General features: G+C 40.1%; 1 protein-coding gene across 1 annotated transcript in view; it reads right to left on the bottom strand.

Annotated features, from left to right (window-relative positions):
• med13a (mediator complex subunit 13a) overlaps positions 1-26,538 on the bottom strand; it is a 169,216-nt gene that overhangs the window by 16,236 nt on the left and 126,442 nt on the right. Inside the window, exons 11-21 of the mRNA XM_041801054.1 lie at positions 18,158-18,188; positions 17,576-17,697; positions 16,839-16,929; positions 15,507-15,718; positions 14,924-15,120; positions 5,790-6,712; positions 4,517-4,684; positions 3,880-4,103; positions 1,726-1,915; positions 1,087-1,477; positions 459-690 (exon numbers count right to left, since the gene is read on the bottom strand). Of these exons, the coding sequence (XP_041656988.1) occupies positions 459-690; positions 1,087-1,477; positions 1,726-1,915; positions 3,880-4,103; positions 4,517-4,684; positions 5,790-6,712; positions 14,924-15,120; positions 15,507-15,718; positions 16,839-16,929; positions 17,576-17,697; positions 18,158-18,188 (2,781 nt within the window). The remainder of the gene's footprint in view (positions 1-458; positions 691-1,086; positions 1,478-1,725; positions 1,916-3,879; positions 4,104-4,516; positions 4,685-5,789; positions 6,713-14,923; positions 15,121-15,506; positions 15,719-16,838; positions 16,930-17,575; positions 17,698-18,157; positions 18,189-26,538) is intronic.

The raw sequence follows: 26,538 nt of genomic DNA on the forward strand, positions 1-26,538 counted from the left end.
ATTGTTTTGTTACTACTATCATTTAATCTACCAGTACAGCAATCTCTCTCACATTATAAACATATGTGATTAATTGTGATTAATAAATTATAAAGCTTATAGTTACTTTAATTTCTTTTTTTAAATTGATTGACAGCACTACTTGAAATACAAAAAATGCTCAAATGGAAACCTGGTTGTAGTTTCAGAAAGGTAAAGGTACTAATTGGTGTTACTTATTGTTAAGGAGTTTTTGATTGACCATATTAATAATCATAAACAGTTTCCTGCTTGTGATGAAGATGGATGCGCCATCAATGATGCCACTGAGTCTAATCAATTATCATTTATCTCTTAAACATTAAGGAGCAGTGGATTCCCTGACATGGAAACCACAACTGATGCATGTCTCCCTGATGAAGTTGCCTTCATGATAAAGTCAATAATAAACGTGCATCTCTCCAGGAATCTTGCTGTACCTGTACTGAGATAGAGTTGCGGATGTGTGGGGGCAGGAACTGAAGCATCTCAAGGTAGCAGCGAAGCAAACCCAGCGTCCACACGCTAGAGTGGGCGGGTACCGGGCCCGGGCCACTGTCAGCCTCCTCGTAGCTGAAAGGGTCCACAATGTAAACAACGATGGCAGGTGGATATGTGATGGCGTGCGACTCCCCGTCTGTTGGCAGGCCGACCTTCTCTCGTTCCAAAGTGCTGGGAAAGTAAAAGATCACAGACATAAATTATTATAAATCTAATTTTATCCTCCTTCAGTTCTCTGAATTTTTCCTTTAATAAAATGTAGACTTCAAAAGCATTCATTTAAACAGCAGTGAGAGAAAATATGCTCTAAAGTGGTTCTGGAGTGTGGCGCAGCTACTTCTCAGCAAAGATTCAAGGGTAGAGTACACATTGATTTTCAGAATATAAAAGAATTACAGTGTTTAGAAATGATTCGACTGTTTGCAGTCTACTATTACTTTATTTAAAGAACAACTCCCAATTCATTGCTGCAAAGAGATTCACTGTTAAAATAATGAGTGAAGTATACTGTCACTTTAGAACAAAACCCATCAAACACATTCCTCTATTTCGAATGGATTAAAGTACCTTTCAGGAGGCTCTGTCGGGCCCTGGGCCTGGCTGCTGGTGTTTTCCCCTGAGGTGCCACTGTTCTGGGTACCAGCCTGCTGTCCCAGCTGCCCGCTCTGGGGGGCCCCTCCTTGGCTCTGGCTGTTCATGCTCCCAAAGGGGGGGAACGAGGAGGGCTTAGCAGACGGCATCCCGCTGCCAGGCTGGCCTGAGGAAGTCACCATGCTGTTGGAGGACGCAGAGCCGTTTGTTGACCCGCTGCTGCTGTTTGAGGCCGAGGATCCCGTAGAGTTAACGGAGCTGGAGGTGGAGTTAGAAAGTTGTGTGGATGAAGACTGGCTGGACGAAAGCAGGGGAGTGGGCTGTGTTAGGAGGGAGCTGTCCAATGGCTGTGAAGCGAGGTAAGGAGCTAAAAAGAGAAACCACAGCAAAAGACTCTTTAGTGAACGGGTTTTGTGAAAATTCAAATTCCAACACCACGTTGTCCTTTACAGAATTTAAGCTCTCTTTCAAACAGTCAAGGCCCTCTCCAGTTAGTCTTTTTATAACCTTACTGAGAGGTGCCAGAGGTTGAAATTCAGCAGAACTGGCTGAGTCGAGCATTCGGCAACAACACAAACTGCTGCAGTGACTTGGAAGGCTGTAAATGACACATACCGAGGTTGTGGCGGCACACTTGTGCATAGAGTTTGAGTTTAGTGAAGGCGTCGCTGTTGCCGCTGGCGGCCTTTAGAAACCAGTCACTGACAGGCTGATCCATGAGGCTTTTGGCTCCGTTGCCACCAACAAGGACTATGCCATCAGGGTAACCTTTGGAAATGGGCCGATGCTGACCGAGTCGACATGACTGCAGAAAAAACACATTTGGGGCAAAAAAGCAAAGACAGTAAGAGAGTGGTCCAGTGCAGTTGTTTAAATTTATCTTTTAAAAGCAGTGGCAGATGTAGGCTAGTTAATATTGTAACTCATACATTTTCACTGATCAGGTAAGTGCCAACATTCTGCATATAAACCTAGATGAAGGGTTTTCCATTAAGAATTACATAAAGGCAATTATGTGGATTACTAATCATAAATACTCTTTTCTCTCATGTAGCCACATAGGACTGTTTTATAAACCTCCCTTCATTGATTTTAAACAGTAAGCAAAACTACTAGAGCATAAATAGCAGAATGTACCTGGCATGTAGGCCACACAAATATTTAGTAATACAGTATTGTGAAAAAGTATTTTCCCTTCCTGATTCATATTCTTTTTTTGCATATTTGTCAAACTGAAATGTTTCAGATCAAACAAATTTTAATATAAAGTACAAAATTCAGTTTTAAATGATTTTATTTATTAAGGAAAAGAGCCATCCAAACCTACCTGGCCCCATGTGAGAAAGTAATTAGTCCCTAATGCTACTAGCTGGTTGTGTCATCCTTGGCAATAACAACTGCAAGCAAGCATTTGCAATAACTGTCAATGAGTCTTTCATATTGCTGTGGAGGAATTTTGGTCCACTCTTCTTTGTTTTATGCAGCCACATTGAAGGGTTTCTGAGCGTTAATGGCCCGTTTAAGGTCATGCTAAAGCATCTCAATCAGATTTAAGTCTGGACTTTGAGGAGGTTACTCCAACACCTTTATTTTTTTTGTCTATTCAGAGGTAGACTTATTGGTGTGTGCTTGTGGTCATGAAAAGATGGCCGGATGTTCTCATTCAGGATTTTCAGGTGAAAAGCAGCAAAGCAGCTAAAGACCATCACACTACCACCACCATGACTGACTGTTGGTATGAGGTTCTTTTATGAAACGCTGATGTTTAATTTGAGATGAGCCTTTGTGTTCTTTTTGGTCAACAGTGGTTTTGACCTTAGAACTCTCCCGTGGATGCCATTTTTGCCCAGTCTCTTTCTTATCGTTGAATCGTGAACGCTGACCTTAAATGATTAAAATGAAGCCTGCAGGTCTTTAGATGTTGTTCCTGGTTCTTTTGTGACCTCCTGGATGTCACTGATGCGCTCCTGGAATCATTCTAGTAGGCCAGGCTCTCCTGGTAAGGTTAACCACAGTTCCAAATTTTCTCTATTTGTGTATAATGGCTCTCACCATGGTTTGCTGGAGTCACAAAGCCTTAGATGTGGCTTTGTAACCCTTTCCAGATGTCAATAACTTTGTTTCCCATATGTTCTTGAATTTCTTTAGATTGTGGCATGATGAGTTGCTTTTTGAGATCATTTAGCCAATTTCACTTTGTCAGACAGGATCTGTTCAAAGGATTTCTGGATTTAACAAGTGGCAAGTGAAATTGAACTAAGCTTTCCACTAATGTGGTTAATCACAGTTAAGATTTTGTTTGATGAACTGAAACATTTCAGTGTGACAAATATGCAAAAAAAGAAGGGGGAAATACTTTTCACAGCACTGTATCTAGTATTTAGCAATACTTCAAGAAATTACAAAACAATTATGACAAACAAAGAAAATCTTCAAAGTTGGAATAGTAAGAGGACTGGAAGTTACTATGCTAATGTTTCTAAATCTAAAGCAGTTCTTGTGGGTTGTTATTGTAAATTTAAATGTAACAACAATTGTTTGTTGACTTATTTCACCAGCAGCTTAGGTTTAACCATTTCTATGGATAAAAATGCTTCAAAGTTCAACTAATTGACATCTAAGTTAGCAAAAGGGCCAGTGCAGGCACTGGAAGCACAGATCTCTAGCCCAGTTCTGAGGGTTTACTGTCAAAGTACAGAGAAGTAAATCAGTGTTACATTTGGATCGCACTGACACTGACATGTTTGCACCCTTCTTCAGACTCTCTACCTCGTAAACAGCTGTGAGGTCACGGAAAAAGCTCTTGGCACCGCTGAGCAGTGCCTCGTTGTCAGGACAAACCACCAGGTACCCGACGTCCCGCTGAGAGCCGAAGGGATCCAGCAGCAGTTTCTCCCAGTAGGGCAGACCGAAGGGTGACAGCACCACAAAGTCGTACTCATATCCCACCAGGAAGGTGGGGATGGGCAGGGGCTCCGGGGACTCGTCTGTGCCTGAGGGAGGTGGAAAGAGGAGAGGAAAAAGAGGAGTGTTATTAACAGGTAAGGTGTCAGCCTCACTCCCTCTTTCTTCTCCCCTCTGCTGTGCATCAGACTGAGGTCACCAAACGATGTGACAGCCCCTCCCAACAGAGCTGACATCTGGACCACAGCAGAGGGAGCACACTGCCTACTGATCTGACAACATCCACAGTTTTACAACCCAAAAGACACACGCATCCCAGATGTCCTGCATGCAAAGCCACATGGTGTTAAAGCTTTTACTTGCTTCTAAGAGTCATTTCCTTTGCAGAACAGATAAACACAACTGTCCCATATATGGCAATAACCACTTTAACTCCTTTTAATATGACTCAAGTTAGAAAGTCATGTGAGTAAACATAATCAAAGCTTGTCTTTGGCTTTACCATAAGATCCTCGCCCAGCCATCTTGTGAAACTGCTGCCATGTAAGAGGACCCTGAACGCCCCACGACCGTACTGTCCTCTTCTTCTGGATCGCGTCCTGGAGAACAGGCTGGAGGGACATCAGGACCCGTAGCACATCCTGAGAGCACAGCGCACTTATGTCCACCGCTGGAGAAGAGAGGAAAGAGAAAACTAAAGATTAATCACAGAATTAGACACTCGACTATTTTGCTGCAGAATCAAAATCAGAGGAGACTTGTCGATAACTTTCCCTGCACATGTTTAAGTTTTCCATCAAGTCTGAGATAAGTCATCATGCATCTTTGTAACTTTCTGACTGTATAACTTAAGTATATGCCAGCTTGTCTTACACAACTTATGAAGCGTTCATGTTTCACTTCCAGCAAGTAAAAAAAAACAACCTAAAAATCAAAGATAGATGGTACATCTGGTCAGTACATAATTTTAAGTCTGATGATATTTTCTGTTGGATGAATGGATTTCAATTGTAATGTCCCTTTTTCTTACATAACCATGAACTTTTTGGCAATAAAATCTTGCTTAAATTACTTCGGTTTCTTTTTACTTCTTGAGTGTACTAAAAAATATAGTTTTCAACTTTTTCACAAGAAAAAATAGTTAACAGGGCATAAAAAAACAACTGTAGTTAAAGTTGTTAAAAGTTTTAAAATTAAATTATTATTTTCTGAGAAATTTCCCCAATAGCCTGAAACTTTAAGTCTAATAGGTATTCTTGTTTTTTGCAAATATCAAATTCTGAGTATTTGCAGTTTAACTCCCTTAAGTATTTTACATTTTAAATGTTATAAAACTACAAGAAACTAAACCGTCCTTAAACAGCAGTTCCCAAACTTTGCCATGACATAGTTGCCCACAAAGCATTAGCAGAGCATTAGCCTGTGGTGAGGTTACTAGGATTCCTTGTCTATTACTATGGAAACCCCAATTTTAAACACACAGAGTATAATATTTCTTTATATTTCTTAACATTTATAGTTTTATTATTCATCCATTCCATGTCTTTGCTGTAAATACTCTTTTGCAATTTCTCTCTGTAATAATCAGTTATAATATTAGTGAGTCTGGCAAATTTGCTGATTGTTTTTGTTCCATTTTCCCCTATTTTGCTCTAAGTTTCCATGAACCCCTTAGCACCTCAGTTTGGAAAAACATTGGCCTAAAAGAACATACTCTAATGTTCACCTAAGCTAGTTCAAGCTAGTATGGAAAGCCTAAAAATCCACATTATTACCATTTTGTTTACTCCAGTGGTGCAAGCAGGTGCTCTTCACTAGCGCCTCATCCACTTTGCCCCCTGACATGTTGTCCATGAACTGCCTGCCGTGTTCCAGAGCCATGTAGCAGTCGCTGTGGTAGTCCCTCTCCTCCACCCTCACACAGGCCGATACAGGAGCTCCGCTTGGCCCCCGCATTATGATGTCATGCTCGAGTGTAGAGATGGGTGAAAAAGGGTTGGTGCACTGATCCTGCATGAGGAGAATCAGCTCATCAGGGACTCTGTCACCCCTCCCCACTCCAGACTTCTCCAGTGAGGAGAGCCGCAGCTCCTCAAAGCGCTTCTCTGCCTCTCTGCTGGCGTCCGAGCCGCGGCCGATGATGTCCAGCTCATCCTCCAGGAAGAGACCTGAGCTGTTACCGTAGCGCCTGTTGACCACGGCGCTGAAGCCGCAGCTGCAAGCTTCCTGGGCCTCGCTTACCGGGTCGCTCAGGTACACACCAACGTCAGCTCCTTTTATGTTCATGTTACACACGCAGATGCAGCAGCTGTCAAAGTTGCAGTCCTTGAAGAGGTTCATGACTGACTCTGAGAGGATGAGGGTTACGTAGAGGCTGTGGGCCTCTGGGATTGAGGGGACGGTGGCCGGCTCTACAGAGTTGAGTGGTCGGCAGGTGGAAGGGGTAGATGCTGGCGAGTACAGGTCTGAATTCTCGTACTTTAGTGAGCCTTGAACGCTGGAGGGGCCTCGGGGTGTCCGTGGTGTTCGTGGTGTACGTGGGGTGGGGGCAGAGAAACGAGGGGTGGCAGGTGAAGGCAAGATGCCTGTTCCGCTGTTACTTGGTGGAGCGCTGTTAGACATGAAGGGGGTGTGGGTCTGAGGGGTGTAGGTCTGGCTGTAGTCCTGGTCCAAGGCACTGCCCACGCTGGGGATGTTACTACAAACACAGAAAAAAACATGAATTAAGAAAGGAAAAAGCAGAGTTTTTAAAAATGAAAACTTCTGGAATCAACCTTAAGATTTTGGAGTATTTTTAAACCATATTCCACACAAAAATACCAACATCCATGTTTAAATACACACAATGTAAAATGTAAACATGTCATGTTTACAATGCCAAAGTTGTTAACACATCTATAAATACTGAGATGTTCAACTTTATATTTTCCTATATTTACAGACAATATGCTAACACAGCTTCTACAGTACATACAGCCTCGTAAAGAATTTAAACCTCTTAAATATCCAAGGCTCACCTGCAGATTTTTCATATTATTCAGTTTAATCACGATTCAGTTTATAATATGTATATATAACATTTTATACACCACCAGAAAGCTCTAACTCTCTGGATTCTGGATAAAAAGACCACAGCAGCCACAATTGATGCATTTGCCAGGCCGCAGACAAACAAACAATAAAAGTGACACAGCTCACCGTTAGAAGCTCTCCTGATCATAATATTCCATCAAAAATAGTCCTGCTGCTTCAGATAGAGTCAATACAATCTAATACAGCCAAATATTTGGTCCAAAAACATGTTTACGTTTACAAAGACCTATGGACTGGTTTAGTATTATTTCAAATGTGCTTATGTTGTTCTTAATAGTCCATTTTATTTGCTGTAATAATGTCGTTTTTCCCCAGGCAATTATCAGTGATGCTATGTAGATAAACGTCAGCCAACCTCGGTCCTTTCTGAAGACGCCAGTTATCAGCTTTGAACTTGAACTGGCTCAGGCTTCATGCTTTGGTGCGGTTGCATTTTCCAGCTAGCACCTCCTAGCTACAGTCATCTACAGGCCTCTGTTTCATAATACAGATTCAGATGGGGGAAAGGTTGTTTTTTTTTTTTTTTTGGCTGTTTTACCTCAGTTATCAGTAAAAGCTACAGTGAATCTGATGGTTTGGGAATAAACTTCAAAGTGTTGCCTTTCTAATGACACCTTGTTTGTGCTTGTGCTCAAACACAGCATACAATTTATTTGGGTATTCCTGGACAGACTGATTCTACCAGGAATTCTACGGGGTTAAGACCACTTAAAAATGTTTCTCTCATTCTCATTATTTTATTTGCAGAAAACGGCACCTGGCTAAGAAGACAACAAAGTATCAAACTCTGATTACATGTGAAAAAAAACCCTGAATATCTCCTGATTTTTTGAAGTGCATTTATAAATATGCACAGTACCAAATTTTTCCACAGATAATTTACCACCATAGATGAGCTTAAGTGTGAATGCAGCAGGAAATATGCAGGAAAATTCACCGGTGAGGGTAGGCAGGGTTGATAATGCTTATTTCATGTGACCTGTGCAATATAGACTGTAAAATGTAAAACCAGATAGATCTTCATGCACGCTATAAAACAGCATCTTTGTGTCTTCTGTTCATCTTGACTCTTCTTGTCCTTATTATGATCGTGTCGAACTACACCTAGCTGATATAAAGGGGAAAAATACCTTTGTAGTATGAAAGAGCAGACGCCACTTCCACATCGTTGTGTATGCATTGTGCTGCCTCCTTAACCCTAGAGGTAGTCTCACGCTGTGAGGTGCATATGTGAACAACAAACTCAGGAAGATTTCAAATATTCTAGAAATTCTCATAAGTGGATAAGCAGAAAAAAATGCTTTAGGTAGGCTACAAGAATGCAACAAACCAAGTTTTTGTTTATTTTTAAACCAAGGTGAAAAGGGATCAGATTTTACTGCATGCATAAGGGAAATTAATGCCTGCAAAAGCTAACTATTAGAAAGCAGAATCAGGGAATAATATGCTTTTGCAATGGTCTATTGTTTTCCCAGGGATGCACATTTACTTTAATTGAAAAGATGAACTGTACATGTTTGTAATAACTGTGTATCTGCCATTAAAATATTCGGCAATACTTTATGCTCTTTATATCAAACTTACTGAGATAGATGTATTAAATGTCACACAAATTACATTTTACCTTTAAGAAAATCTGAATGTTATATTTTAAAGATAAACATGCATGCAGAAGTCTTCTAAAAGTCTTTTCCTTTGCGTACCTATATATAACAAAAGCCAGATTTTTCCACTTCTCAGTGACCTTGTATGAAACAGGAAACAAACTGGCACATTTTAGGGTTTGAAATGGGGACAGGGGGAATCCTGGGATCCTCTGACTGATTTCTGTGATGCCAACAAAGCACTGCGGATGATTAGAGATCATCCCTAATGGTCAGTTCAGAAGATTAACTTCTGTAATCAGAGCTTCCAGTGTCATTTCTGTTAATTTCCCATGTTCCTTAAAGTAAAAAAAAAAACTCTCAGCAGAGGTCCTGATGTGCTGTACATCTAATCATAGCATGAAAATGACGAAGACGCCCTGTACTAGAACACAGTTGTTTTTTCCAGGTCTTCCCTAAAAAGCAATGTTCGGTACATTGCCTCAAATAACAATGTAGGGTTATCCAACTGTCTCTCTGCATTTGTAAAGATAGTTTGAGTAATAAGGCAGTAGGGCACGGCCACATTCACAACAAAAGGAAGGCAGAGCGAGCTTCGACTGCACACATGTTTACACATGAGAGAACAAGAATGTGGGAGAAAGATGGAGAGAGAGAAAGACATTCAATAAACATTTCAACGACTGTCCCTCTGAGGTGAGGTTTATTTTTGGGCTGGCAATGAGGAAGCAGAGGGGGGGAGAGCGAAACTGTGCGAGTATTAGAGAGCCAGGGAGAGGGTGAGCACATCATGTCCCTGGCTATATGTGGGGAACAACTCCTGGCACAGACCCATTAAAAGGAAGCCCCAGCACTACTTTCTCTCCTGCAGCCAAAGCACGCTCCAAGACTGGATGCACACACTAAAGCTGCACAAACATAACATAAGATCTTTACCCATGATTCTTTGGACCCTGGCCGAGCTCTCTGACACCTCTCCCTCCCTGCACATTAGCAGGCTTAGCTCTCCAATTACACACTTCAGTTCTTAATACTTTTAATATGAGCAGGGCTGATTATTTCCTCTTTTTATTGGACCACCTTTGCTGCTTGTTCCGCTCTACATTTCCTGTCATGCTCCAGTGTACTGTAATAACAGTGAAATGTTATAAAAAGATTCCTAATAATCGTCCAGCAAAAGAATATCCCCACAGCTGCAATTAACTCTGCTGCTAAAAGAAATAATTACGTCTTGTGTAAAAATCAGTCAACATTACCGACTTAGCCTGAACCTGCTGGATTAACTCTGTGCTTACGGTTTCATTTTCACTTATTAGAAAGCGATCCTCAGCTTTTAATGAGACAAACATCCCCTTCAACAACAACAAAACCCAAGGAAATACTGTGTCTATAAAAAGTATTCACCCTGTGGAAGTAAAGTAAATGACTGCATAAATATTCACCCCCTTCAAGTTAGTATTTAGTAGATGCACCTTTGGGTGAGTCTGTGTGGACAGGTCTCAATTAGGCTTGCAAATCTGGACATTAAAATTTCTCCATAGCTTGTGCTGAAAGTTTTGGGTCATTGTCTTGCTGGAAAATAGGTCTTCTCCCAAGCCATAGTTCTCATGTAGACTGCATTAGAGTGTCCTCCAGAATTTTCCTACATTTTACCCCCTTTGTTTTACCCTCTACCTTTACAGCCTGCCAGGGCTGGCTGCTGAGAAACATCCACACAGCATGATGCTGCTTTTTGGTGCTTTACAGTGGGGATGGTGTGTTTGTGGTGATGTGCAGTGTTTGGTGTCCACCAAACATAGCGTCTTGTCTGATAGTATCTTTGCCATTCTCCCATAAAGCTTTGACTGGTGAAGAACCCAGACAACAGAGATGTATGCAGAGTCTCTCCCATCTCAGCTGCTGAAGCTTGTAACTCTTTCAGAGTAGTCATAGGTGTCTTGGTGGCTTCTCACTAGTCTCCTTCTTGTACAGTCACTCTGTTGTGAGGACGTCCTGATCTAGGCAGATTTATCCACGTGCCATATTCCTTCCATTTCTTGATGATGGATTTAACTGAACTCTTGGGGATGTTCAGTGCCTTGGAATTTTTTTGAATCCGTCCCCTGACTTATGTTTTTCAATAACCTTTTCTCTGAGTTGCTTGGAGCTTTCTTTTGTTTAATGGTGCAATGGTAGCCAGGAACACTGATTAATCAGTGACTGGACCTTCCAGACACAGGTGTCTTTATACTACAATCACTTGAGGCACCTTCACTGCACTCAGGTGATCCCCATTTCACTAATTGTGAGACTACTACCACCAGTCGGCAGGACTTCTGTTGAATTAGGTCAGTCACTTTAGAGGGGGTAAATATTTAAGTCACTTCTTTTACATTACATATTTTTATTCAATTGACATTACTTTGAAGAAATCTGTTTTCACTGTAACATTAGAGAGGTTTTTTTTGGGTCAAAAAGCCAAGTCATATTGACCATTATTGATTTATATAATCAATAAAAGGGTAAAACAGTCAAGGGGGTGAAGCATTTGGCATTTTCTCCAGGACAGTTTATTAGCTAGAACAAAAAGAAAAAGTTTCTGTTCTGTATAATGTTACTGCACATTTACAACTCTGATAACTGCGTTGTACATGAACACAGAGTCAAAGAGAGAAACTTCATCAAGGAGCTGCAGCTCGTCTGTCGGACCTATCTGCAATGTTACTTGAAGAGAGCTCCTCAATAAGGACGATGGCCTTGAGGATAAAATATCTATGTGACATAACACAGCAAATGTGTTATGAAAAGTTACGTCACTGCTTGTTCGAATAAAAGGCAATGATTTTCTGAGACTTCTGTTTAGAACCACTAAGTAAGTTTTTTACTGTGCTGAGTTTCTTTTCACTGGTAAAGAAGTTCCAAAAGCTCGAGTTAAGAGTCTTCTTTCTGTTTTCCTTTTTCTATTCAGACAGAACTCGTCTGCTCTTTCCAGTTGCCTCACTTGCAAGATTTTATTTCTTTGTTAATACTGTAAATAACTTTCATTTTACCAAAAACAACTGGTTCTTTTTGTTACTTCCCTTTTTCACCACAAGTTTGGGGCAACACATTAATGGTGATATTTTATTTGTTGATATTTTTACGAAGCCGCTTTTATACTGTTTTTATGCTGTGGTGTAGTAGTGTCTGGAGTAGTGGAAATCCTGCTCATACCATTTAGAAGTGCGGGAGGCTCGAGCCAATCCCAGCTCTTATTGAGCAAGAGGTGAGCTACACCCTGGACTGGTTGCCAATCATCATAGGGCTGACATATAAAAACAAACAACCAGTGAAGTCACATTCACACTAATTTAGAGACACCAATTAAACTAACAAGCCTGACTGTGTGAGGAAGCCAGAGTACTCAGAGAGAACCCACACAAGCCGAGGGAGAACAAGCAAACTCCACACAGAAAGGCCCTGACCAACAGGGATTTGAACCGGGAACATTCTTGCTCTGATGTTTTCCACTGCACCACTGTGCAGTCTCTCTTGCATGTTTAGGCCCCAAAAAAAAATAGGCCTTACATATTTAATTCCTTAACTCCTCTCCTTCAGGGACTAGGAATCATTATGAAATAAACAGCTAAAGAGCAGATTTTATTTAATTTTTCAGCAAACTTCTATAATTCTTTGCGGAGTTGGGGGTAAGGTGTACAAAGCAACACACACAAATACACAAAAATTTAATTTTGTTGCCTTTGCCATCCTAGGACACTGGATTTAGAGGTGTGTACACTCTATGGCAGTAAGACCTAGCACCCCTAGTAGGGCCAGCAATGATCTTCGAGGGCTCAGGACCGTGTTGGTGTCTAAATGAGATGTTCATTTTTTTTTTTTTTAATTATTATTATAACTACATTGTGCAATGGAATATAAGGATCATAATAAAAGACAAAAAATAAATACTCTTTTGAGAAAAAGTTGTTTTTTTGTGAAAAATATAAAAATTTTTGAGATTACAAAGCTGTATAGTCACAAAAACCCAAATCAAAATTTCTGACATTAAAAAGTCTTACATTCTTACATCGCTGACCCCCCAAAAATTAAGTCTTTAAAGTCCTGAATTGACAACATTGTAAAGTCAAAAATAATTGAGAAACTAAACAGAAAACAGTGTCTGGATAACCAAAATTTACAGAAATGTCTCCTGTAAGTTCTGATTATCATGATAATGTGATGATTCTGGGCTAAAATCTCAAGTGTTTCCTTACTGATCTGTCCCAGTAAGAAGTCTCATTTGAGTAGGCTTGCAACTACAGCACTTTTGAAAGAAAAAAGCTTCATCTGGTATGATTTTCTTCCAGGCAATTGTCTAATTCCAACTTTATAATCTCAAAAATCCTTAATTTGGGTTCACATAAATATATGACTTTTACAGTAAAACATTAGGAGTTTTTTTTTTCCTCATATATTTACAACTTTTAAACATGGTATATTTATTTATTTGTTTATTTATTTTTTCCCCTGGAAAAATGAACAGATCCTCATCCTTTTTAAAATATTTAAGACTGTCCATAAAACACCACCCTGATAATAGTTTATACTATTTTTAATAGTTTATAATAGTTTTATACTTTATATTTTGGCTACATCAAGAGTATGTAGGTTTATTGTGTCAATTAAAACAATTAAAATATAGGTTTTATCTTTTCAAAACAAGTGGTGGGGGGACTTAGCTCTAGATTAGGGTAATGGGGGGCCCTTTAAGAATAAAGGATGGGAACCAGCGCTCTACAGAGAATGAAAAGTAAGTGAGTATACGCTGTATATGTACATATATCCATCACAACACCACTGTTTGTATGCAACATTAAGGAAAAGCACACACTTGGTTGTGCAGCTGTGCAATATCAACAAAAGCATTCTGATTCTGGTAATGAAGCTTAACATATTAAGTAAGTTCAACATTGCCCTCCAATCTAAAAAAGTGCATCATGGTGAGAGTGTGTGCTCACATTTGCAAGATTTCCTACACATTATGGACCCTAAAGTTTTTGGTGAACCTGCAACATTAAATTTTCCATGGTCAATGCTACACATCAAACACCTAAAAGCTCCTATGATCGACTTCTTTTCATCCCCTGTGGAAAAGCTATGGGTTTTATCTAGTCAAGTACTGTTTTCTGATTAGAAATCTCCTCATGCTCTCTTTAAAGAGTAAAAGATTTAACCTGACTATTTTAATTTGTAAAATTTATAAAAGACTGCACTGTAACTCACTTTGTCTGACACATATCCTGCTTTTTTAATAGGTAAAAGCTTTAAAGTCTACATATATATTGAGAGAGTTGTTTTTCCTGAGTAAAAAAAAGCAGAAAAATCAATGGAACAAAATGAAAAATCCTTCTTTAACCAGCCTGAACAATAAAGAGCGTTCCTATAAAACACTTACTTTTATCTGTTGTTTGGTTTTTATGCATTTTAAATGTGTTTGAATATAAGTTTTAAGTGCAGTTTGAGCCTTGTTAAAGAAGAATTTCTGCCACTTCTTGTACAAATTTTTTCCACTTATCTAGTGTTTTTTGCGTGGGACTCTTCAGATGAGAATCTCCCATGTGAGAGTGCATTTAGGCAGCAGAGGTGTAGCTGTGCGTCGTTTAGAGGCACAGTGACAGATATACCAGAGACTCCAAGCTGCTCTGAGCAGTGAGGTGGCATGGAGCCGCTGTGGGGGCCCATCTCGCCACTCCAGTGATAATCCTCATCCTCAACCAAGAAGGCATTTTACACTCATTTCCCGGCTCCGCCTGAGGCAGCCATGCATGTGAAATTGAGCAGCCTACTAAGGGGGTGTCCAGGGAGAGACCAGAGGGTGTGTGTGGACCAAGAGGGAGCAGAGTCTGCGTGTACGCTTCTCTGCACACAGAACGAAAACCAGCCAGCACAGCATCGGCTTCAGGAGAGTGCTTGAGTAACCTAATCATCCAGATAAATATTAGGAAGAGTTTTTGAAACACGCCATTATATACAGAAATACAGCATGCAGAAGAGCTCAGTATTGATACCACAGGAGTCACAGAATGTGCTTCTGTTCAGCTGTGAGTTAAGAAGATAATTTCACTATCTGCTGCCTACACGCAGATGTGGTGTTACTCTAAATATCGGAACTGTGTGATCACAGCAACACCTGAGGACTTTTCTTAAAATCACAAACACCCACTCATTACACCTCGGAAAGAAAAATAACATACCTGTCCTTGTTGAGAAACGCCATAACAGGAACAGGGTTGAGCATCTCCCTGCCCATGGTCCAGCTCGGTCTGTAGATGCAATCCTCCGGTATTTTGACCGGCGGTAGACACTGGCTGGGTAAAGTCTTCAGCGGAGCAAACATGGAGCAGCCTACAAACGCCTGGCACAGCTCCGGTTTGTACACAAATGAGAAGTCCTGCAAAATGGACAGAACGTAAGGCACGAGAAGGCAGAAAATGATAAGATTATGGATACCTGCAGGGACAGTGTCTCCTCTGAGAAGGAGGAAGAACAGTAATTGTCAAGATGAGGTTAATACTCTAAAAACTAGATAAACAATTAGAACAAATGACCTGCAGGACAAGAGTGTTGCTTTTGCAGCAGAGGCTTGTTGGCATATAAATGAGCCTGTATTCCTAATGTTACTGACAAAATAGAGGTTGAGAACATTATACAGTATATCAACCAATTATCGCTCCCTTTGACTTATGGCCTCTCCTGGCTCTGGCACTAAATTTAACCTGTTGGTCCTGCCAGCTGTAAATTATGGAGCCATAATACCAGACAGATTTAGTGACCCACCTTGATCTCCGATGGCTTGGGGCTGCAGAAGCTCTCCTCCACCTCGATCTTAAAGTGTCCTCCCAGAGTCGAGGTGCCGTCCAGCGTGGTCATGCCCGTGTTGGGCTCCATGCTGCCGTAGTCTTTGCTGCACATGTTCATGGGTGAGTAACCCATGATGTGCTGCTCTAAAGAGGGAGGCGTGGGAAACATCTGGTGCAGGTCTGCAGAACCTGGTGGAGGAGAGGAACGAGTGTGAGACAACATTTGAGTACAATGTGTTAAAGAGTAACATAATGTGGACATCTCAAAAGTTTTCCTGAAAGTTGTCATAGTAGAGCCATCAAAAAAAATGTGAGGTGCTTTAGCGATACACCCCAAGGATCATTTGTTACTATAGTGTTTGTCAGGATGATTGTTGGTGGTTGTTTTCTTGTTCTGCAACCAATTATGATGATTTGTCTTCACAAGCTAGTAAACACAAAGTAGATGCATACCAGTTAAATTGTATAATGTTTACCAGTTACCTTCACAAGCTTGTAAAGAGTTAAGGAAATATATATATATATCTCCCATCAGAGGTGTTCCTGCACATTTAGTAGGAAGATAAAAGCAGGAACGCTTTCTCATAATATCCCCTAAATTTCATAAGCTAATTCTACTCTCTAATAACAGCTCTCTATATAAAGAGACTATATTGGGAATAGCCAAGGCCAATAATTTTTGTAGTTACTAGAGGCTTTGGGGGCTTAACAAAGCTTATTCATGGTAAATTAGTCAGGAATGCACACTATCTGTTCATAAAAGTGGAGCAAAATGGTTGATGTGAGACCAATTTACCTCACTGTAAAATATAGAGCATACTTAAATTCTCTTTAGCTCTACATTAGAGTCTCTGAGCTCAGATAAATAAATAACATGAAAAAAATCAGTAGATACAGTCTGGTAGAGTTTGTTTCAGGTAACAAATTGGATGCAACTCTAAGGAAAAGGTGAGCTGCAGAGTTAGAAAGAACAGCTTACTGAAGATTCAGCTAGGATCTTAACATTAACACACTGTCTTCACCACTAGGTGGCCACGCACAGGCTGAGCATCAATGATGCATTAGTATTAAACGCCTTAATTCTAATTAGTGGATATAAAGGATAAAAAGCCATTACACTCAGCAATTGAAGTTATGAGCAGAGGGAATACTGTGTTTAAAACTAAGTCACTTGTGGAAAAATCTCAGTCAAACACTCTTAATTTTCAAGAGGCTCACAAGGATCTGATTCTGCATTAACACTTGAGGATCCTTGTGGTTTAAGGAGACACAGCGCATCAGTGAAAGAGACTGATGTAGAGATACATACTAATGCAGGAGACAGGGTCCAAAGTGGAGGGCTTTGGTTCCTTGCTGCCAAATTTCTCGTCTGTTCCGTTCACAGGTCGTCTGGAGCCGGGCTGTGGGAGGAAAATAAAGTATGTTATCACCTGGTTAAAAGCTTTTTTTTCCACACAGGCAGTCATAAAAAATCTCAGGCAGGCTGCATCTTTAGTCTTCTGGGGGAGTTTTAAACACAGCTCACAGCACCTCACAGTGAGAGACTATTTCAGCAAGATGAGTGTGGGGGGAATCTCAGGGGCCAGCACATGACATAAAAAATGACAGTCTGAAGCTGTGATGACAGTTTTTGGCTTTATATCAATGCCAAGGCTGAACAATTTTGATGCTGGGATGTTAAATAAGGTTTAAAAACTCCGGTTTGTTATGCATTTCTTTATTCAGTCAACATGTTTGTACTTCTTTTATTTCAAATCAAAATGCATGTAAATGGTAGTATTTTAAATGTTTGATTAACCACGATTATTCACAGCATAGTTATGGGATTAACTTGATATCTGTTTTATTCAATTAACAGCTCTATTTCTTTCATAGGATTCTGCATGTCAGTTTGAAACACTACTTTTCCTGCAGAGGGTGGTGTGAACTGTCAGCTGCACGTGAATGCCAGCAGACATAAACTCTCACACAGAAACAAACAGCGTGCCAGGACGTGCTCTGTGTAATCAGATACTTGGTGCAGTGTGAGCCAAGGTCTTTACTAACCGCCAGATCATCCTCGTCCGAGTTGAAGAGGTTGTCCAGGTCGTTGATGGACACCACCAGGTCCGTCTCGTGGATCAGGCTGGTGGAGGCCATGCGGTTGTGAGCAGCTGCCCGCTGAGCATCTGCAAACACAAACCTACTGTTAATACCAGAATTAACTCAAATACTAATTGAGAGCATCTGAAACTCAAAGCAAAAGCACTCTTATACAAACAGGTTACCTGGATTGGCTTCAATCGCCTCTATATTTAATCAAATAAGGAAGCAGGTTTCTTAATAATTCAATTATAGAAATGCTCACAGCATGACGAATCAGTTCTACAGCGTTCAAATTAAAATGATTGAGAATGGATCTTCCTTATTTACTGAATGAATGTAGTTTGATTTGAGGCTGAACTGAGAGTGTAATTAGAAATTTTATTTTGTTATGCAAACAGATTTGGATTAACAACAACGTATGATGTGCCCTCCTTGTCCTCACTGCGGATGTCTTCAGAGACAGTCAGCATGATGATGATAGTTTTTGTTATAAAAGTTAAAAACAAGATGAAAAAGACGTTAGGAAATAAAAAGCCTCCTTACCATCTGATGGTCCTGCTCCTCCATCTTCACCCTGTGACGAAACAGCAAAAAAGATCAGGATTAGATTTGGAATGCACATAAATGAAAAAAGACAGATGAAATCAAAACAAAAAGCAATTTAGCCTTTTTTAGTAAATTTCTATTTTACTTTTCTAATTCCATTACTTTCTAAAGATGTTGTACTTTTTTACATAACTACTTTAGCAGCTGACGCTGCTGCAGTTCTCCCCAAATATAACTTGACATTTGTTTCTTCCTCCCTGTATGCATCTGCTCTTCAAACTTTCCTCGTCAGCATCGTTTTACAAAGTCATACATGAAAAAGGACAAGCATTTTTTTTTTAATCTGCTCGTCAGCTTTCAAAACAGCAGCTGATCGGCTTCTTTATTATGACTCAGTGCATGAAACATTCAAAACCAGTGACACTGCAGCTAACAAGCTCTACTAACAAGCTTTTACAAAACAACTGCATGAGTAAGACGATGTCAGACAAGAGATGTCGTATGAAGCCTGCCTCTCTCTCTCTGAAGCTGCTTACACACTGAGAGTTCAAGGTGGGATATTTACGCCCCTGCTATGACTCGTCTGCAATGAGTAACATAAAGAGGCAGAATGGTGAGGCAAAGTTATTCAGAGGTGAAGGAGACAGAGGAAATGTGTGATGTTGGAGCTGGCACAGTGGAGCAGTGGAGTATGTTCACACTAATGTTAAACTCCTGTTTTCATGCTTTTACTCTGTATAACACAGTAAGAAACAACACACAGGGCCGACAATATTACATATAGAAGCAAGTGCAAGTGTGTACTAATGGAAGAGCTGTGTTTAGGTGAAACAGCCAAAAATATGCCCCATTTCCAGACTATACCTGGGGCGGACCGTTTTATAGCCCTGGTATATTTGGGGCTTGTCCAAGTTTATACCCCAGGATTTTAACATGGTTAAGCTAATTTACTCACCCCTCGGCCAGATTATACCCCAGCTCTATGAGATTTCTGCATAAGCTCAGTCATCATATTGTGATTTTAATTCTCACACTGATGACACAACCTTATAAACTTAAACAACAAACCCCAACCCTTGAATCTCATTCCTAAGCCTCCTAAGTCATTACTTAATACTAAATCCTGTACATTATTCACCATAGTGACCTTTTTATGAAGGACACAAGGAGGTTTAATCTGGACTAGAGATGCATTGTATAGAAATACCCCAGGGTATAGTTAAGTGGGATGTAAATGTAGGCTGCTGCAACAGCACAGTTATAGAATTTCAATTTAAAAGGGGTTTTCCCCCATAAAGCACAAGACAGCAGGAGACACTCTTCTGCATATCAGCCAACCAAGTAAAGCGGTACAATGAGAGATTATCCACTATTTAATCAGTTATACATTGAAATGTTTTGTTTTTGCTGAAACTGAAGGCACTTTTGTGACAATATAAATACAGGAGCATCTTTGAAAAGGAACAATGTCATTTAAAAGTTATTATTATTTTCCCTGTTAATTACTAAAAAAATTTAATTTTCAAAAATTCTAGATTCATCTCATACTAAGTAAAATATTTTAGGACTATGTTCCAATTTTAATGATTAAAGCTGACAGCTCACACAAAATACAAAATCCACTATCTCAAAATACTTGAAAACTGTGGAAAAGTCCAATATGCAAAGGTTTCCTGAGCCTTCATTCTCTCACTATGGTTCAGTCCACACAACTGCAATCATGGGGAAGACTGCTGACTTGACAAATGTCCACAGGACAATCACTACCCTCCACAAGGAGGGTAAGCCACAGAAGGTCCCTGCTGAAAGGGCAGGCTGTTCCCAGAGGCTGCATCAAGGAATATTCAAGGAAAGTTGACTGGAAGGGAAAATGTGGTAAGAGAAGGTGCACAAGCAACATGGACACACTCAGCCTTCAGAGGATTGCCAAACAAAGCAGATTAAAGAACTTAAGGGAGCTTCACAAGGAGTGGACTGTGGCTGGAGTCAGTGGATCAGGAGCCACCACACAGATCTCAGATCACGGTCTCAGGCTGAGGAGAAAAATAACGGGACTGTTGTTCAGTGGTGCAAAGTCCCGTTTTCAGACGAAAATGAACTTTGCATTCAATTTGGAAATCAAGGTCCCAGAGTGTGGAGGAAGATCTGGGAGTCAGATAATTCAAGGTGCACTGAAGTCAGTGATGGTCTGCTGTGCCATGTCATCTGCTGCTGTAGGTCCGCTGTGCTTTATCAAGTCAAGAGTCAACACTGACAGGCATCTACCAGAAGATTTCAGAGACCTTCATGCTTTGATCTCCTGGGAAGTTTTATGGAGATACTAATATCCTTTTCCAGCAGGACTTGGCACCTGACCATAGGGAAGCCAAAACTACTAGGAACTGGTTTGCTGACCATGATAGTACTGTGTCTGACTGGAGAGCCTGAGACAATAGACAATAGACAATCTCTGGGGAAATACCAAGAGGAAAATGAGAGACACCAGACTCACAAGTACAGAAGAGGTTAAAGGCTGCTACAGCAACCTGGGCTTCATAACACCCTTGCGGTGCCACAGACTGGTGGGCCCCACGCACGTCACATAGATGCAGTCATTTGTGCAAAAGGAGCTCCAACCAAATACTGAAGGCATAAAGGAGCATAATTTGAATAATGAATTAGGGATTAATGGAAGTTTCACTTCTTAAAATTAAATCACAGGAAAAAATGACCTTTTTCGTAGTATTTTACTTTTTTAAGATGCACCTGTACATATGTCACCAGCCACAGCAAAGCCTATGAGCAGGAAATGTAACTGTTTACAATTCTATAACACCAATCTAAGCACCATGACACATTTCCTGTTCTTGTTTTTCTGTTATTCAACAAGAGCTGATGCATGGGAAGAGCCTGATCATTACTCTGTCAACATAAAGCTGTTTGAAATCCCTTTAAGTCCATAACTGTGATTAAGAATAATACAAATTCATTTGATGGGATCAGAGTTGGGACAAATAAATAAATAAAAAAGTATGACATCACATGGCCATGCAAATTAAAAAAGTGTGATTTCTTTCTCCAAACAAGGCCATAATGATAAAAAAAAAAATAGCAATTAGGAAAAGAAAATATGAGATAGAAACAGAGGAGAGAAAGCAGCCTGTTTGCCTCTGCTGTGGTAAATGAGATTTCCAGTGTGGATCAGAGTGAAATCATGAACCAAAGAGCGGCCTCTCAGGCTCCAACCCAGACATCAATATGTGGGAGGACTGGCCTTCTCTATCTGTGTATGTGTGTTACTTCTTATGATCGGCTGTGTGCACACTGAGAGCTGAGCAGTCCTAGCTGGGGAGCAGGAATGTTATGTCCCGGTCATTGATTTCATTACGCTCCAGGGCTTTTCTCAGAGTAACGCAGACTTTAATCTGTCTCCCTTAAAGGGCCGATCCACAGCGGTGCACAAAATCCGCAGCAAGGCCACAATCCATAGGTGCTAATGATGCCTTAACCCCTTATCAATAAGCTGGCCTTGGGAGGTAAAGTGTCTGTGTCGAGTCTTTACATACAGCAATGGAGAAGCTTGTTTAAGACTCCAAGGCTGCCTGCATGAAGCATCAAATCACCTTTTTCCTCAGTCTCACTTCATTCATCAGACTCTGACACAGACCCACAGCTTCGGCGATGGCTGATGCTCTTTTAAAGCCAGCATCATACAGCAAAGCGAGGTCAATAACGCTTTAACTCTTAGATATTATGGACTGATTGCATGTGATGCTCATGTAACAGTCACACATGGTCTCTGCTATATAAAGGATGTACAGTTCTCACAACACTGGATTTATAACTTTGATATGATACTGTAAAAATTAAACACTGACAGCTATTTGGACACTAGAACATCAAGAGTACTGGTCCGAGGCACCTGATATTGGGTAAAATCGTGTCTTCTATGAGCATCAACTTTGGAAAACTTCTAACCATTGTCTAAGGTGCACAGATACACTGGAAACAGAAAAGTGGCAAATGTTTTTAGTTGAATTTCAACAGTGTGTTGGAGTTTGCCTACAAGTTTGGACAGATTCGTTCATCTCCTGTCTGATGAAATAGATGTGTTTTTATAACTTCCAGTTCATTTCAGTACTATTAATCACTAAAACAACAATGGTTGTACAATTTTAAACCTAGGATAAAAGATTTTGACTATTTCAACAAGGAGATGCAAGTAGGAGGCTAAGTAGTAGGAATGCAGAATAAAGCCAAGTGAAAAACAGTGTAAACCCTTGAATTTCACATGTGCAAAGCTGTCTTTGCTGTATGGGAATGTTGACAAACAGAGCATTGTTAATGGGATGGCAGGTAAGTGCCCATCTTTGCACTGCCTCTAATCCAAACAGCAGCAAAGAAAAATAAAGGAATAAAGGACTCTTATGTAAACAATCCCAATTTCTCCCGAACTTTTCTCCTGCAGACCCTAGTAGCTGAGAATTGCTGCACATGTGGCAACAAGCTTGTCTCTAGATGCTCCTCTGGTTTATGTTGAGGTTCCTTTGTGTTTCAATTTAATTCGAAAATCACCTGCAGAGGTCTCCTATTCTATGAACTACAACTGTTAAAAGCCCAGAGTATAGCAGGTTGAAATTAACAGGCTATGATTTTCCTACTTTTAGCAGTAAGTGTACATGAAAGTGACTGCCACACTCCTGCTTCTTTAAATATTCCTCCTTTGGTTTGGTTAAATTTGTGAATTTTTTGTATCTGGGCATAATTGCATAATTGGCATAACTGATTACAGATACTTAAATAAATTATAAAAGTTGAAAAATTAATTTAACACTACCACCAAATTTGAATTACAAGTTGTCACCTTTTCATGATTTGTTCTGTTTTAAATACAGCACCGGTGTGAAGGTTTAAGTGGTGTTGAAATAACTGGTGGCACGCTGTTATCAGTGCGTTTGCTTTGAAATTATAATACTCTGTCTCTTGTTATGGTTGTATGAAGTTTTTGGTGGGCAACAGAAGATTTTCATGCTTCTAACAGGGCTGCATAAATAGATGCTTTTTGGCGAGCCTTCTGGGACTGCCAGCCAAAATCTTGCTAATTTTAACTATGTATATCTGGTTTCATGGTACGGTAAACAAGGGTCACATGTCTTGAAATATTAAGGCAGCAAGATATGTTTTAATGCACGGCCACTGCAGGATATGGAGCATCTTACAGTTAAAACAAGAGACTGATGCTGGCTGATATAAGAGTTTGGAGCAGCACATACTTAAAAAAAAGGAAAGGAATAGTCTAACTTTTAGTGTATATCTCAGCAAAATCTGACTCAGTTGAAATTTGAAGTGAGGGCAGCCCTCGTCAGTGTGTTAACATTCTGTCAGGCTTCTGAACTACTTATAAAAGAGGAGGTAAAAGGGTTAGGGATATAAATGGGAAGCAAAAATGTTTATCTTGATAGACTAAGGTTATCTATAAAAGGGAAACACTCCTAGTGCTCATGGTTTATGTTCCATATCAGATAGGTAGAAGGTGAAGTTTCCTGCAGCTGCAGTGAGTAAAAAAGATGCTCCTGAAAGGCTCAAAAGCTTTGGTAAAAAAAAAAAAATGGGGAGACACACAAATGTGGCGGAAACCCACACACACACACACACACACTGCATAAAGCAGACAGTGGAGCAGCTCCATTGCACAGACGGCTCTTCGGGGACTCTCCACTCCACTGAGAGCTTCCTTCACCCTCACATTTCCAGCACAGACCGCAGGGACGGAAGAGAAGCAAAATATTTGAGTGTGCTTTTTAAGCTTAATGGTCCAGTGAGCCAGGTTTGTTGCCGTGGTTAGACTCCAGGCTCTGTGAAGCCTGATACGGACACGCAGCCAAGGAATGAACACACACACATTGAATCTCTCTTTCAATGCTGGGGGCGATCCCAGGCTAACAGGTGGCCCTTGTCTGGAGCCGGAGCCAACAACCTGAGAGGCAGAGCGGAGGAATACGGAGGGAGAGGGCAGATCAAACAGGAAAAACAAAACAACTTAAAGGAAATTGGACAGGCTAACTATTTGGTGTTCCTCTGGGCTCCACTAACAATGGTGATTCAGGAATAGCTTCCTGTTCTGTTAGGCTTGGGCAGTGAAAGCGGATGCATGCAGAAAGCAGTAGCAGTGTTATTTTTAGTGCAGTATTGCTGAGGATGCTGATGGCCTATTTTTCTACCTCGCCTGCTCCCTGATCTTAAAATCAGTCCTCTTGTTCCCTTCTTTTACCCTCGGGCAACTCGTGAGGAGGGATGGATGGAGTGGTTACTCTCCGTGCTGCCTTTTAGGGAGGCTACATAGCACTAAGCATTTTTCAAGCTGCAATAAATCCAATGGGGTGTGGCTGCAAACTAGATTGAAAGCAGCCAACTTGGAAAGGCACCGTGCATGGCTTAATTCCAGGCGGCGTAGAGTTCGATGCAGACTGTTTTCAGGTCAACTAGTCACGATAGAGAAACTGAAGAGTGTCAAGTTAAATATTGAAGTTTTTCAAGTGGCAGCTGAGCCCAGAGAAATATCCCACTAGAATACAAGCTATGCTTTTCAGAGTCAAGCCCAGCTGCAATCTTTAAGCAGAACACTTTTACAACATAATTTCTGCATGACTATTTTTAATCAGTGATTCCATATAAAATAAAGGCTTTTAATTCTACATGAATACAACAACATGTCTTGATTCTGAAGGGAAGTTGCAGTTTGTACCGCTTGATTTAGAGGTGACAAATCAAAAACCTTTTCCACCTTTTAATTCAATCGCAGTGATCCAAACAAAACATCAGATCAAGCAGAAGGGCTAGGTTTTTGACCCTGTATAAATCAGCTATAAACAGCAGTCTGTTTTGGTTTTGTGACTCTTAAACTGCAAATGAGCTGCATTTCACCATGCCACTCTCAGTTGCCAACACAACTGTGTTGCTCATGTGGCTGTGGGTGGAGATCTATGGGTGGAGACATCACACAAGAGGGAGGCATTATTACATTTACTCCGTGTGATGCCACATTGGCAGCAGTTTATGACTGAGTCAGATTTTCTAGTTTTGAGGACCACAAACCAAAGAACGGGTTGGCTTATTTCACATTTTGTGGGTTGGTAGATACTCAGAATACCCATATATAAATATATAAAATATATAAATTGTGTTGTTTATGTTTTATTTACTTTTTACATCTGCTCTAACTACTATAAGCTCCCTCTTTTTTATAACTTCTTGTTCTTGACCTGTGTCTGCAACACAGACGTGCAAAAACTGCTTGCACTTAAAGTCACCTTGTATAACATGCACTCTATACCATGCACTTAATTCAGCACAGCTAACATTGAACTTGTTATTGTGTGTTTGCACACTGTATGCATTGTTGTTCTGTCTCTTTGTGTTACCTGCCAAGGGACTACAGATGTAAATTAGCAGTTTTACTAACTGCAACATGTTTATATTTGTCTTTAGGGATTGTATTCATTGATGTGCTCTGTCCCTTTAAATAAGTACATTTTAAAAAGTAAATCAACTATGTGACTCCTTCATAAAATGGAGTAATAATTCACCTTTATTTGGAATATCAAGACAACATTTTGTGACCAATGCTTTTAAATTGCATTTGTAACAGCAGACTTGGAGAATCCAGGATGCTAAATGTAAAAACTTAAATCTTCAATTTCTAGTCAAAAATATCTCACTGCACTTATTATCCAATTACCCGGCAAACACTGTGTTTCAGGATACTAAGAGCAAATAAATAAGAACTGCGTATTGAAGGTAAGAACTCCTGCAAATGCTACAAGCATTAGGACTGAACCATTTGGGAAAATAATCTAATTGCAATCATTTTTTCAACATCACAATTGCAATTTAATATGCAATTATGTTGTACATTCCTCAACTTGTGTATTTTATGACAAACACAGCCAATAAATCATTTTATACTATAATATTTTAAATTATATGCAAACTGAATGACACTTAAATGACGATCTCTCGATCATAACGAATCTGCTGCAAAAAACATATAAAATTAAGTATTTTGACACACTTTTCAGGTTAAAGGAATACTGCACCTACTGAGACTTAAAAAGTTGCAGCAGGCCATATTAAGATTCAATCTAAATTTTGATTAATTTCCCAACTCTAGCAAGCATTGCTTGCATTTTCAAAAAATACATTTTTCTCCTGTCTTTTCATGTGAAAGTAGCTAATGTAAAAGCTATAAAAATGTAACTTTTCCACCTAAAATACTAGTTTCAAAGTTGATCTAACAGTACAATCACTCTCAAGAGAGAGGATGCCCTCCCAACTACTTTAGTCACCTGATTTCACTTGTATCTTTGGCAGTAGGCCACAGTTCTCTCAAGACCTGTGCT

The sequence above is a fragment of the Cheilinus undulatus genome, linkage group 12 (assembly GCF_018320785.1).
Source record: "Cheilinus undulatus linkage group 12, ASM1832078v1, whole genome shotgun sequence".
Lineage (NCBI taxonomy): Eukaryota > Metazoa > Chordata > Actinopteri > Labriformes > Labridae > Cheilinus > Cheilinus undulatus.